Below are 15378 nucleotides of genomic sequence, written 5' to 3' on the forward strand. Positions count from 1 at the left end.
CACGTTCATCGCAAGCCTGGGGGATATCTCAGCTATCGCCAAACTTCAGCGCACACTTTTGTCTCACATTCGGTAACCTTCTCTGTGTTCAGGTCAAATTATTAAAATGGTACTTCTGATTCAGTAAAAAAAAAAAAAAAGCTGTTTAATCATCATAAAAAATAACATTTTATCTTGAAGTGATAAATAGGTCCAGTGACAACCCATGCTTTGAACGGCGCATGCAAGAATAGGTACCGGAGAAAAGCTTAATTCACAAAATATATTTATTTTCATCAGCAATGAGAATCTCCAGACTAAATGCTGTGCACATACCTTATGTTGCCCAAATTACCTTGTTCCAGACACTGAGAATGAGCACATCTGAAAAATCAAACAGGCTGGAGACAAAAGGTCGAAGGCAGGCAGCTTATATTTTTAAAATTAACAATCAAAATAGATTATTTTGCAGGAATTGAGAGTAGATTTCTTTGGCTGGTATATGTGCTCAAAATTCACAAATTACGTGTCTTGTTTCTTCCTAGTAATGAATGCTCTGTAAAAGAAACTAGAAGAGATAATCACAGACAAGTTACATTAGTACACAGTGTACCTCTGAACGATTGCTGGCAGACATGAAAATTGTTGCAATGTTCAGACAGACGTATACCTGAAACATGGCCTCCCATTATGTGAATGAGCAACTGCCCTCCAAATTAAAAACCCCAAATAGAATGCTGTTGTTAACTATCGGGTTAGTTTCTATATTTCTTTGATGCAATGATTCTGAGATGTGCTATATAAATAATAATAATTATTATTTTTACTATTATTACTACGATGTTGTACATTCTGATGAATATCTAATTGCACTGAAAGGTAAATGCGATGGCCTGTGAGTTTTGATAATTAATCATAATTAATAATTAATAATGCATGAGTCTGCTTTAGTGGAGTCCTGCTTTTTTCCTTCCTCTTGCGGAATGAGTTTTTGTTTTTCATTATCTCTTAATTAAAACATCGTTTTTGGTTTGTGTGTGTGCGTGCGCGCGTGCGTACGTGTGCTTGCGTGCGTGTGCGTGTGTGTGCGCGTGCAAAAAGAATTATCCAGGAAAGCCTCTCGTCTCTCTCTTAAGCCGTTGCAAGTGTCTAGACACAAGGCATTAACCCACGTGCGGCCCCCGTTCCGCTGATAAGTTGCGTTTCGCTCGCGGAGGCTAAACGCAACAGCCTCTGGGTCCCGTAAGAGAAATCAAATTACATTAGAGTGATGCGCGCTGTCAAGCGGGCAGCGCACCTCCGACATTCCGCTAACCGTTGCTATTAATTAGCGCAGACCGTAGCCAACCGAGTCGCCGCAGACGTGGCGAAGTGCACCCGGGGGCGGAAACACAATGGAGATTATAAATAAATTAATAAATAAATAAGTAAATAAATAAAGAACGCGTTTAGGGATCGCTGCTGGTAGGTGGGGGGGAAAAAAAACGTGGACTCTCTCAGGCTGTGCAGTATATTAGTGCAGAGCTGGTGTCTTGCCTCTCTTTTGCACTGAGGCTAGGTCTGATAAACCGCTTTGTGAAACTCTCTGAAATGTGTCCTTATGATGTCAGTGATGCTATGGTAGTCATGTATTGTGTTTTTTTGTCCCATAAACTGGCCTGATTGTATTTCAACTGTTACTTTTGTTTTGGAAAGTATTGGCTTTCAATTTGTTTTCTGACTTGTTTTTTTTGTGTGTGTGTGATTAGCAGCATGTAAGATGATGTTATACAGGTATATGTAGCATCCGGTCATTCGGGAAAGCGGATTGGTCTTGGCCCCAAACTGTGGACAGGAACACACCTTTAAGCACCTGGGCTGATTAGTTAACACAAGCCAGGTGCGTGTGCTCTCTCCACCAGCCGGCACAACCGAGACCAGTCTACCTCTCCGGCAGACCGAATGCTACAGTATAGTTCCTGAATTATGATGGTTTTTCCCACATTTATATGTTTATGATTTATGTACTGTTTATAGTGCAGTCCATAAATATTTGGACAGTGATGCAATTTTTTTGTTGTTTTGGCTCTGTACTGCAGCAAATTGGATTGGAAATGAAACACAGAATATGTTAGAGTTAGAATTCAAACTGTTGGATTTAATTTGAGGGTGTTTCCATCAATATCAGGTGAACCTCATAGTAATTACAGTCCTTTGTATACATGATTTCCCTATTTTAGGGGACCGAAAGTAATTGGACCGTTGGCTGCTCAGCTGTCTCTTGGCCAGCTGTGTGTTGTAGCGGCATTAGTTCATGCACAAGAAAGCTAAGCTAACAACTAGAGTTAGAGTTGTCTAGAGTTGATTCTAGAGTTGGGTGTGGAATTTGCATTTGGACTCTTTGCTGCAGTTGTCTCTCAACATTAGGACCAAGAAAGTGTCATGAAGCTGAAGAATCTGAATGAATCAATGGGAGGCATAGCCAAAATCAACAGTGTGGTATGCTGTTAAATTGTGATATTGATATATTGGTAAATTTGTATATTGTCAAGAAGCAGGAATCCCCTGGTGAGCTCTGTGGGGATCACTGGCCTCGCAAAAAAATTGTATTCTGATCAACAAATAAATAACAGGGGTCAGGGCAAGATATTTATTGATATTTATTGACTGTTTTACCAATGACCACCACTGTAGTCTGCTCTTCATCATTAATCATGTCTTTTTTTGGAGCCATTTTACTCCATGGAAACCACTTTCTGTGGATATTACTATTTCAGCTGAACCACCCCCCCCTCCCACACATACACACACACACACACACACACATACAAACCATGTGGGTTTATTGTTAATTTATGGAAAAATTAATATGTTTGGAAGGCACATAACCGATAGCACTAAATATGTATATTATTAGCATCTCCCTCCCCAAAAGATCTACATTTCTTTCAACTTGCCACCGAAGGGATTCAGACAAAGCCTGTCCTCGGAGGTGACCACGGGGGCAGAAACTGCACGAACAGGGCTCCTCTGCCGGCTATGTGTGTGTGTCAGAGGAAGTGATGTCGGCCACAACCTGCCCAGTGGTGGCTTTTTAATGAATAGATCTTTCCGGGACGTACATTAAGAAAGCACATTCGCTAGAAAGGCTTTTGAAGACTGAGCTCCCCCCCCCCCCCCCCCCCCCGGCCCGCGGGCGTCTCTGGAACCTTCCTGTGGGCGATAAGCGTGGTCTTTATTGCCCGCTGAAGTGCGGCCGTTGGAGAAACTGCTTTCCGCGTCGCTCGTAAATCAAAACCAGTAGACGTCATATTGGATTCCGTTTTGGGCATTCCCCGTGTCTCCGGTATAATGATCATTCAATTACTGCCGCACAACCAGAAAATAGAGGAGTACACTGTAACTGGAGAAGAAGAAGAAGAAGAAGAAGAAGAAGAAAAAAAAAGAAATCCTAAATGTATGTTTCTCAGTGCAGCTCCACGCATAAATCGGTGTTTTGACAGAGCCCCTTCTGAGACGATTAGTCCGTGTCTTAATATATCCCTTGCTCTCCTATATAATCAAGGAGAATGTATAATTTCCATATTTTTTGTGGGAGTCAGGAAGGATACATTTGTGGCAGATTCAGCAATGTTAAAAAAAAAAAAACGTAACACATTGTCCTCATTATATGTGGCAACGGGAATTAAGTGAGTCACCGGCGTGTATTGTTAAACTCTTTTTTTCAGAGTAGTTTGAGGTACATTAGAAAGTTTGGTTCACAGCCACAAGGAAATAATGAGGAGTCTCACTTCAGGAAAGGAAAGAAGGTGATACACTTGGCTTGTCAAATATTAACGATGCTTCATAAATTAGACTTATCTTTCTTAGCGCTGTCTAACGGATGGTAAAATAAACATTTATCAGATAGGATGTCTTTTTGCGGCGAATGGTTTGACGAGAGTAACACTCTGACTACAGCGCACTGCTTTACAGCACTCAGTCTGCGGTGGAAAAGGGGAAGAGTGAAGGGGGAGAGTAAAGTCGGTGGAAGAGTAAAGGGGGAGAGTAAAGTCGGTGGAAGAGTAAAGGGGGAGAGTAGAGTCGGTGGAAGAGTAAAGGGGGAGAGTGAGGGGAAGAAGAGTGGTGGAAGAGTAAGGGAGAGTAGAGTGGGAAGAGTAGAAAGTCGAGTGGAGAGTAAGGGAGAGTAAAGGGGAGAAGTAGTGAAGAAAGGGGAGAGTAAAGTCGGGAGAGAAGGGGGTGGAGAGAGAGTTAGTAAGGGGAGTAGAGTAGAGTCGGAGTCAGAGACTGAGGAGCGCTATTTGGTCCTCGGGGAGATCGGGGAGATCATCACCCCCCCCCGAACCCCATTTTTAACGCAAAAGGATGACTGCGTCACTCAAGATGGCGGCGGCCTTGCTCCCGCTATCATTACAAAAACCCCGGAGGCACCTAAAAAAATGTACACCCTCAGGCCGCTGGGACCAAAAGCAATAAACCAGCGTGTGCGGGAATTTAATATTTAATCTGCTGTGATTCAAGTAATCCATTTAGCCACACGTATGCATTTGGTTTTGCGGTTCTGCAAGCAGATATCCAGTAAACAGATTTTATTTTATTTTTCTGTGTAGCTGGTAAAGAGGTGAACAGACAAGACTGTTTCTGTCTTAAAAGGGGGGGGGGGGAACTATCGGGAGCCATATTCTCATAACTGTCCTTGCCGTAAATATAGCAGAGGGCGATATGAGTGTGCAGGGCTGTATGTAAGGCCCTCCCCCATAGCAGAGGCAGTCGGGGAGTGATTTGGGCGGCGCGCGAGAGTGCTGCCGCAGCAGAATCGGCACGCGCACCACTTTGGGTAACGGCGAAAATGTGCATCCGCGCTAACGCTAACCGCCGTCGCGGCTGCCGTCCCGCGCGGTCCGTCGTCCCGGAAACCCACCCGCGGAACGTTAGCCGCAGGTGTGAAAGAGCCGTGGATGGATGGATGGATGGATGTATAAATAAATAAACGAGCGCGTAAACAGACAGGTGGGAGCGCTTCTACAAGGTTTTTTCCGGGAAGCGCGTGAGCCGGGGTCCGGCTGGAATGGGCGGGCCCGCGCGTCGAGGCTCGGAGGAAATGAAATGAGAACACCTCCGGCGTCGCCGTTTCGCACCCTTCCCCCCGTTCCCGCCATTCCCGCCGGCCCGTTCGTGTGCTGATGCGAGCCCCTCCCTCCGTACGCTCGGGGTGCGCAAGGCTTCGCTTTCCTTTGTTTGCTGAGTCAAACAGCCCCCCCCCACGCCACGCCTGTGTGACTTCAGTGTGTTGTGAGGTCTGCTTATAACCCCTGTCTAGTCTTGTTTTCTGTGTGACTGTATTGGGGCGTGAGGTATGTTTCTGTGTGCCTGTATTGGGGTGTGAGGTCTGTGTCTGTGTGACTGTATTGGGGTGTGAGGTCTGTGTCTGTGTGACTGTATTGGGGTGTGAGGTCTGTGTCTGTGTGACTGTATTGGGGTGTGAGGTCTGTGTCTGTGTGACTGTATTGGGGTGTGAGGTCTGTGTGACTGTATTGGGGTGTGAGTCTGTGTCGTGTGACTGTATTGGGGTGTGGTCTGTGTCTGTGTGACTGTATTGGGGTGTGAGGTCTGTGTCGTGTGACTGTATGGGTGTGAGGTCTGGTCTGTGTGCTGTATTGGGGTGTGAGGTCTGTGTCTGTGTGACTGTATTGGGGTGTGAGTGTGTCTGTGTGACTGTTTAGGGTGGAGGTCGTTCTGTGTGCCTGTATGGGGTGTGGACTGTGTCTGTGTGACGTATGGGTTGGGTCTGTGGACTGTATGGTGTGGGTCTGTGTCCGTGTGACGTATGGTGTGAGGTCTGTGTCGTGTGACTGTATTGGTGTGAGGTCTGGTCGTGTGACTGATTAGGTGTGAGGTCTGTGTCTGTGGACTGTATTGGGTGTGGGCTGTGTCGTGGACTGTTGGGGTTGAGTCGTGTCTGTGTGACGTATTGGGGTGTGAGGTCTGTGTCTGTGTGCCTTTATTGGGGTGTGAGGTCTGTGTCTGTGTGACTGTATTGGGGTGTGAGGTCTGTGTGACTGTATTGGGGTGTGAGGTCTGCCCGTAGCTCATGTTTTGTTTTCTGTGTGTTTTAGGGATAAGGAGTGAGCCCCCCCTCCCGGTCCCGCCTGTGGAAGGACGTTCTCAGGCCAACAGGGGGCGACAATGAAGCGCAGCGGGGGGGGTTTCTCCTCCTTTGGTTTTTTTATTTTCTGGATTGGGGGGGGGGTTGGTGGGGCCTTTACCATTGGAGACTCAAAGCCTCACCACCCCATTATCCTCCTCCCCCCCCACACACACACACGCATGCACGCACGCACACACACATGCACACACAGGATACACTCACACTCATGCACGCACACTCTCTCTCACACACACACACACACACGCACACAAAGAGCACGTAGTGCTTCCGTTCCTCTCTTTCAGGCCCATTCCCACACGCGCCTCTTTGTTTGAATGAAGGCCTTTTCCTTAGTAGCGGCGAAGCATCTAATGCAAACCCTCGGGCTGCCTCCTCTCGGCCCCGCGTGATTGGACAGCCCTCATACCGGCACGCGTGATTGGACAGCCCTCCTCTCGGCCCACATGATTGGACAACCCTCCTCTTGGCCCGCGTGATTGGACAGCCACGCCCGTTCGAGGGGAACCCCAAGTGAGGAGGAGGAACTCACCGTTGCCCCTGAGGGGTTCTTCGTCTCATCTTCCTCTTCCCCTCTTCTTCCTCATTTCAACTTCAGGATGGTCCGTTTCTGACGGGCACACGGCGATGCAGCCATTTTTTAAAATGGAGAAAAAAGCACAGGCCGACTGTTACTGCAAGGTTCGTACAGTCTATTTCAGCACATCAGCACGCATAAATACACCCACACAAGCAAACTGAGCCTTGCATTAAACACCATACTCTAAAACTTTACCAGACGCTTTTATATCATATATGGAATTTATGTTATTTGCATTTACATGTTCCTGTGATGTACCTATAATTCACTGGTTTGAGTGCTTTAGTGTCTGTAATGCACTCCAGTAACACTCTTAAGAGCATTTGTGCTGTGCCAGGCAGCCTACACCACTCTGTTCTGCCATTTTAATACACAGCATTTTTTTTTTTTTTTGAGATGATTATCTTGCTTTTAGGCGCTCTGCTGTTCAACGTTCAATTAAATTCAATTCAGTTTTATTTGTATAGCACTTTCTGCAGAGACACTGTCACAAAGACACTTTACGAAAGAGAATGGAAAGGAAGTTTGAGCAAAAACCAGGCCTGGATTGCCAAGCAGTGAGCAAGTGAGGTTAAAAAATAAAATAAAATAAAAAACCTGGCTATTGAGTGGGAGCCCATCCTCCACTGGCCAGCCCAGTGTAATAAGTAAGACAGAATGAATGGTAATGGAAATGATGGCTCTCAGTGAAAATGGGTTGGGCAGGTTACAGTCTGAGGTGTCAGCTGGTAAAATAGACAGTTCAAGTGAAGACGTATGCATTACTGTGTAGGTGGGTGATGCATCTCTGACTCCAGGTTGTGTCATGGTGTGGGCTTGAACCAGGAGAGAGACGAAGCTGGAGGGGTTTGTGAACTTTGGTTGGGGCGGTTTGGGCAGGGGGGTGCGGGGGGGGGGGGTTGGTTTTGTGGAAGAAGCACTTGGGAAGAAAACGGGGATGGAGAAGTTTAGGCACTGTGTCATTTCGAGATGAACTGTCGCATACGTAATGGCCTAAGTGTACTATGCCATGCAATGGCTACACATCTAAAGGGTGAGAGTTACACCCACGAGAGTTACCTTGAACTGCCAGCACTCCGACATGACACAGAGCAGCAAGCCAGAACGTTCCACATGCAGTAGGCCGGGCGCCAGAACAGTCAGCCCAGCAGCACAGATCAGCCCACAAAACAGCTCAGCTATCTAGAGATATGTTGAACATTTTGTTATGTACAGTTTGTCCTTAACCCTTTGACGAGTGGGTTTTCCAGAATTTTTATTATTATTTCTTTGTCCTTGAAAAATTCCACACCAGTGTTCAAGAACTCCATTCCTTCCAGTTGCCAGCAGTGATTGTGACATCAGCTTTGGAATGTTCGGTTAAGAACAATCCGATCGCGCGCTTGTGATCTCACACCTTAAAGGGTTAACAGCAATCTCTCGTATTCTGGAGCTTGCCCTTTGTTAGCGTCTGTGCGATGCGCGCCCTCGGCCTGTACGCGTTGCCCGTGGCCTCTGTGGGAGCCGGGGGCGTCCGCAGTGGGTTTGCATTTACACAGAAAGCCTGTCGGAGGAAAGGGTAGTGTGAAATTCATCAATTCTGAATCAATTTGGACTGCAGAGGCAGATAATCTGTTTACTGTTACTTTTATAAAACTGTATGTGATGCAAATTGGCTTATGCGGGGTGACTTACATTTCCTGTGTTTTGATTTATCCCCCCACCCCCCCCACCCCGCATCTGCATGTATTTACTAGACACAGATATAGGGCTTGAAAAGGCAATATTCATGTAAGTCAGGTTCCTAGGCCACTGTGCCGTACTGCTGCCCTAAGTGTTTAGGTATTAAGAGAATGATATTCTCCAAATCTCATCTAGTGATCCGCGTTCAGTTAGATCTTCAAACGGTTTCCGTAATCTCAGAATAGCCTCCTAACCAGGGAGCTGACTGGTGACACCGTTTCACTGAATTAAAAAAAAAAAAAAAAAAAAAAACTTAACAAAACCGGTCAACCCGGAGTCAATATTAACAGAAGACTATAAACAAAACACAGAGCACAAAAGACCACGACACTGAGTGTCGTGGTTACCGAGGTAGAACTGAGACGTGAAGAAAAGCATATCAACATATCCTGTGCAAAAAAAAACACACAAAAGGCAAGAACAGACGACTCCGGCAGCAGCCCCTCTATGCATTAAATGTGAAGTGTCAAAGGCCTTTATTTTTGGGGCTTGCGGAAAGCCCAGCTTAGACGAAACCCCCGAATTTGAATCGCGAAGCCTTTTTTGCCCTGGACCTCCTCGCTGAGCCTGGCTCAGCCATTACAGTCTGGCACGGTTTCCAAGCAACAGAGCGCCACTGAAGAAATATGTATTTCTGTAATGATTGCTTCTTTGCACCCTGTTTTTTTTTTTTTTTTTTTTGTATTTGCTTTTGTTATTTTTTTAAAAACTTAATTATTTTTTTTTGTAATTACCGCTGTCTGGTTTTGAGTGAAAACAGTGTAACAATGTTAGTGTAATTATTCAGTAAACTTGACAGCTATTGACACCACATAAAACACCTCACGTAAACACAGTGCATCGTTCATTCATCTGTTAATAATCCTAACACTGTATTTGCATACCATTATTTTCCAGCTCCAATCGAATGAGGAGACATAAATGATTTAATTATCAGAAGCTTTCTGTTAATATCCTGATATATACATAGCACCATAATTTATCTGTTGCCAGTCAGGAAATGCACAATCCAACAACACCCACGCAAATATGCAGATATGCAGCACACAGTTCATCCTTATTGTTATGATTGTTGTTATTATCATTATTAATATTACCAGGGTGACCTGCATGGTTTACATTATTTTTTTACAATTTCTCTATTAATACAGTTGGATATTGTTTTTTACAAGTTCTGTATTTATACAGTTGGATATTTACTGGAGTTATTCAGGTTAATGCACCTCTTTCCAGAGGCTTCAACAGCAGAAACCCTGTTGTTTTGAACTCAAAGCCTTCTGGTTTCAGGACTTGTCCATTAAAACGTTCTCCTACGCCGTTCCGTGCTCCCTTTTGTGAGTCGTCGACTCTAATCTCGTGTTTTCACCTGACCCACCTTAGCTGTAGTTCAGCTCCTCCTCGGGCGTTGCCATAGAAATCTGACCCGAGCAGGCCGCACAGGTATGTTGGACAATAGCAGGTTGACCCAGAGCCCGAGTGAGCGGAAATGAGTGAGCGTGTTTGTTATGTGTTGAAGAAGGTCATTTGCTTTCCTTTTCCCCTCTTTGTAGGGTACAGTGGCGCGGTCCTGTTTTCATGTCCTCAATAGTGGGACGCAGGGGCCCCACCAGGGACTTGGGGCCCCATGAAAAGGTCTCACATTGGCCCCCACCAAAGCATAAAATTCTATTTTCCAATATTTTTTTTGAGGACCCCTCCCTGTCAGTCAGAGCTTTTGGAATCATCCTGACCCCCCCCCCCCCCACCTCCCCTACCCCTTACGGCACCTGTGGTGGGGCATTAAGGGGTTTTTTTAAAAAAAGAACTTTGCTTCGCGCACTGTGCATCAGAACAGCCTTTAACCAGCATCATTCACGGCAGTCCTTGTTGCCGTGGTTTCTCCAAAGCAGGAAGTAACAGCACGCGTCTTAGCAGACAATCTTGTTCATTTGCGTGTGCAGACGTGATGGAATATGTGGCAGTTGAATGGTGTTCAGAAAAGGCCAGCCGGGTTAACAGCCCTGTTGCCGTGGGTGAGAATGCAAATGCAAACCCCCCCCCACTCCACCCCCCCACAACATTATCTTGAATTAGTCCAACATACGCAACAGCTAAGGAAGGTCAGCTGAAACCAAACCTTGAACAGTATCCAAAGGTTGAACATGCAAATGTTTCTGCTGTTGTGCAGTAATGTTTAATGTAAAAAGAAAAAAAAATACGTACATACCAAGGAGATGCACAGGGACCATTTTTGTAAATCTGTATTTTCTATGCACTTGTAGTGTAGTGGGAGTAACATAGCAGCTGCAGGTTGTTTATTTTAGTTGCAGAAATGATAACCGTCCCAAAAATGTTTCTTCGCTTTTAAGACCTTTCAGGAGAACATCTGGTTCATAAAATGTAAACTGCAACAGGGTTGTCATGACGAAATTGGCCAGTGTGTATAAATTTTATTTCTCCCAACCTTATATATACATTTAACAAATGTGTGCAGTTGGGGAATTCCGTTTTTTTCTCTCTCCTACTGGTTGATGAGTATGTGACATGTGCAAACTGATCTGACCTTATTGAGTGTCTTAATGTTAATATTTGTATCAATCAGGTAATATGTATTTACAGCTGTAGATTTTTTGATGCATATGTTGGGCATGATGTTTTTTTTCTAGCATTCCAAAACATTTGATTTTACCTTGTATATTGTGATGCTTGTGTTTCTTTGTTTCTTTTTAAACCCTAGATTATTCCCTCTTGATGCTCGGTTTGATGAAAGAAAAATATTTTACTATTCGGATTTGCTTTTATTACATATTGTATTTATACAAGTTTGATGAATGTAATGTCACATCCTTATATTGCTTGTGCCCAGGATTTTTATGAATGTTTAGTTACCCTGAATAAATATATCTTGCATATTTATGTGATTGCTTCCTACCCACTGAAATAAAGTTTATCTACAATCGTTCTTTAGAATAAATTGTACTAATTACTTCAGGGTTGCAACCAGACATTTTCCTATTTATCTGACTGCTTTGTTAATGGGAGTCCACACTTTAGCTTCATTGCTGGCAGTGCAAGCTTAAATATCCTGTGTACAGTCCAACTCCGTGGCATTAAGCTTCATGTGTACAGTTGCATAATTCTATATTACTTATTTCTGTCGCCGTGGATTGATTTTTTAATAATGTAAAACCCCAAACAGGAGACCACTGCTGCTGCTGCTGCTACTGGAAGTGGGACTTAATTTGAGTTACGCCGCTGTGTAGACTTCAGGAAGCACATTTAGGCCGAGCGACGGGATTGGCTCACGATGGCGGCTCTATTAGTGGGGTTGCCAGATTTGGAGGTTTCCCCTGAAATAAAAGTGGGGAAAAAATTTTAATTCATGCGGGAATTTAAGGGAGGAAAATGTCAATGTACATCATGGGGTTTCAAAAGGAGGTACGGGTAAAATGTTTTGAAAATTATTGAAGAGGAAGGGCGTTCTGAGAAACTTTTTTTTGCACTTCAGTCAGTATTGGGGGAAAAACAAACAAAAAAAAAAGATCTTTGTCTTTCCTACAACTTCTTGTCGTCTTTCGTTTGCATTGAAAATTTCAGATGGCAGAGCCTAAATAAATAAATGAATAAATAAAATGTTCATAGAACACCACTGAAATTCTTCCAATTCCATCAGACAGTCATACATTTAAGTGCTTTCTATTCAATAAACAAATTATCGCTCAGGCACTTGCAGAAAATTACACACCAAGGAAAGCTTAGGAGCAGAAATAGCCCCATTAAGAACACTCAGACAATGAGAGTGACAATGGCCAATTTTACACAGGTGGGCATTGGAAGTTTCTGCAGCGCGCGCCTTAAAATAAGTATCCGTTGGTATATCTGAGGACAGTAACAGAATGTGCTGTGTGTTCTTATGCACGCCTCCAGCTCCCACTGCTTGGCACCTTCTTGGGCTTCTGAATTTGGCGGAAGCTTTTATCATGGGTGTGTCGGTGCAGTTTACCTTCGTAAATACAATCCGTTTTTCATGTGGGTATTTATTGAAGCAGTTCGGGTTAAGTACCTTTCCCCTAGGGTGCAACAGTAATGCACCACCTGGGAATAAAGCCTGTAACCTTGAGCTCCAAATCTGTTGCGCTGCACTACCACGTCGATTTTAACATCTTAAAAGACTGAAAGTTGGTGAGATAATAACGTGGTGTATCACAAATATTTGCAGAACATGTTCTTCGCCTCTCAGGCCAAAAAAAAAATGTGATTGGTTTCCAGTAAAACCTAAAATAACTAACAGCCAAATCCTAACTACAGTCGTGTACATGTGTACAAATTCCCATGCATGCTTGTAATTGTTTGTGTGAAGAGACCAATATGGATCCAACAACATTAAAACAAACTCAATAATGGTGAAAGAAAAAAATAATCAATGGCTAGGATTGTTTTAAAGGAAACTGGTAAGAATTAAAATTCATAAGTACAGAATTGTATTATAAGAACAGGAGCGCTGAGCGACTGTTTGGCTTTATGGCCATATGCTCCCATCATGCATCTGTGGAATGGACAAGTTTACTGAATCAACACCGTTAAGTATTGGCATACGTACAGCATCTAACCGTCTATGACATTACCATTACAGTCACATCCAGGATAAGATCGGACAGGGCACTGGCGTGGCAACGGTGGCAAGGCAGTCTGGGTTCCAGTGTCAACCCTCTGCAGAATGGGAACCTGTCTTAACATAGGGCGTCCATCTTGTAATGAGACTTTTTTTCTCTCCCAAGTAGAAAATATTAGCTTGTTTATTAAGTTACTTTGTGCTTGACAAAGGAAATTCTCTCTTGCACCGACGGGCAAATACTGAACTGAGTCAAACTCTCTCACCTCACTGCCAATCTTTTTGTGTTATTCAGCAAAATAAAAAGTAACTGAAATCAGATTTTAAGTGTACAATACTTGTTACGATGAATTTATTCATTTATTTATTTTATTTTTGTTTGTTTTGTTTTTGCAGTGCCCTAGCGCTGAGGTCTGGGAGCGGAGAGCGCTAGCCTAGTCCCGAGCGCTTCGCTGGCACTGTGCCTCTAATGCTCCCAAATGCTTCGGGTCACCTTCTCCCCGGTCAAAAAGGGTAGAGCGCCACCTATTGGTGCACAGCCCGCAACTCTCCTCCTCCTCCTCCTCCTCCTCCTCCTCCTCCTCCCCCTCCTCTGTACCTCCTCCCTAGCTCCATTACTCCTCGCCTGCTACCAGCTCACGCTCACTGGCAATCGGTGGCTCGTCACAGCTCTGGTTATGTCTGTTTTTTTTTTTTGGGGATTGTTTTTTTTTTTTTGTTTTTGTGAGAGCACACAAGCTGTTGTCTTTAATGTGTTTGACATGTGTGTCAGACGAGAGCAGGAGTGTGCCAAAGGAGGGAGAGAAGGTGTAGGCAGCGCCCCTGTCTCCCCCTCCCTCTGCCCCCCATCCACACCCCCCCCCCCCCCCCCCGACGGTGTTTTTCCTGTGAGGATGAGTGCAGGGATGAAGAGGACAGCTGTGACTCAGCTTTGTCAGGCTGAAGTTCCTGATGTTTCTCTGGACCCGTCAGAACCCCCCGCACCCCAACCCCCCCCTCCAATTTGGAAACATTCATTTTGCTCAATCTGTCACATGCATCCCGATTCATCAGTTTTCCTGACACAGAGAGAGAGAGCGGGGAGGGGGGGAGAGAGAGAGAGAGAGAGAGAGAGAGGAGGGGAGGAGGAAGAAAGACTGAATAAATAAACGAGTCACGGAAGCAGAACCGCTCCGTCTTTCCAAAATGCCAAGCCGGTTTTTCAACAAAAAAAAAGAAAGAAAAAAAAGAAAAAAAGAAAGAAAAAAAGAAAAAAAGAAAGTGCGGTTGTGAACTTGCTAAATCCAGTGGTGTCGAGTGTCACACACTCGGTCTCACTCTCACGTGGCGCTGCAGCGTTTCTGCAGGGAGGAAAGAAGAGCTAAATAAACCACGCAGGATGAGTACAGAAGCATCTGTGATGGTACCACTGGGGGGGGGGGAGGGGGGAGCACCATAGTGCTTGTTGATTTGCCTCTCTAAGAAGGGAAGACAATCAGTGGGGGGGGGGGGTCATGATTGAATGACACTGAGCACACAGGTATCTGCGTCTAGAGCTGTTCAGGGTTAAATACCAGTACCACCATCAGGGGGCATCGGGTTGGCATCACCCCCATTGTGGTCCAGGGTAGGGCGGGGGCCCGGGGTAGGGAGGGGAGGGGGTGGGGGGTTTAGAGGAGAACTGAGATCAAGGACCAATGTTGTTGGTTTGCAATTATAGCCCGGGGGGGGGGGGGTCATGGTCTCTGCTTTCAGCCACCATGTGGTTGATGACCCCCCCCTCGCCCCAGCCCAACCTTAGTTTTCACCTGTGAGCACCACCGGCTCCTCAGCTCTGACCCCCCACGGCCCAGTTCTGGGTCTTTTGGGGCAAACCTGTCTGGGACGTGCAGACGAATTGCATTTGTCAGGAAGCAAATAGGGCTACTCCTGCTTTTTATCTTTTCTTTATAGATCGCCCCAAAGCACCACTCCTCCTCAACAGGCCGGTTTATTTATCTGAGCTTCCTTGGGCCAGGATTTGTCCTTCTTTCTGTGTGTCTGCTGCAAAAATGGTGATCTCTGTCCCCGTCACGGGCACTGCCTGTTCACATGCAGGGTTGCTGCGCCTCAAGGAATTTTCCTGTCGACCAATCACGTTTTTTTTCCTCACCTGCAGTGATGTGCTGCCTGTCATGTAGGCCGAAGGAATCTTAACCATTTATTACCGCCCAAACGCAGGAGGCATTGGTGTCTTTTGGGGGAAAAAAAGCCAAATGAAAACCTTTCTCCGTCTTTCTACTGAATCCAATGTAAATTTGGATTGTTGCATCTACTGTTGTGTGCTCAGTCTGTATCTATTAAAGGGAATCATTCTTGTTTAATTTGATAGGGAACAGCGTG

At 45.1% G+C, this 15378-nt stretch overlaps 1 protein-coding gene across 2 annotated transcripts in view; it reads left to right on the forward strand.

Annotated features, from left to right (window-relative positions):
* Positions 1–10215, forward strand: part of gabra6b (gamma-aminobutyric acid type A receptor subunit alpha6b) — a 29012-nt gene extending 18797 nt beyond the window's left edge. For both annotated transcript variants that reach the window (XM_064349856.1, XM_064349855.1), the window contains exon 10: positions 6075–10215. In XM_064349856.1, the coding sequence (XP_064205926.1) occupies positions 6075–6087 (13 nt within the window). In that variant the 3' untranslated portion in view covers positions 6088–10215. The remainder of the gene's footprint in view (positions 1–6074) is intronic.
* Positions 10216–15378: the final 5163 nt, after the last annotated feature.

The sequence above is a fragment of the Anguilla rostrata genome, chromosome 9 (assembly GCF_018555375.3).
Source record: "Anguilla rostrata isolate EN2019 chromosome 9, ASM1855537v3, whole genome shotgun sequence".
Classification (NCBI taxonomy): Eukaryota; Metazoa; Chordata; class Actinopteri; order Anguilliformes; family Anguillidae; genus Anguilla; species Anguilla rostrata.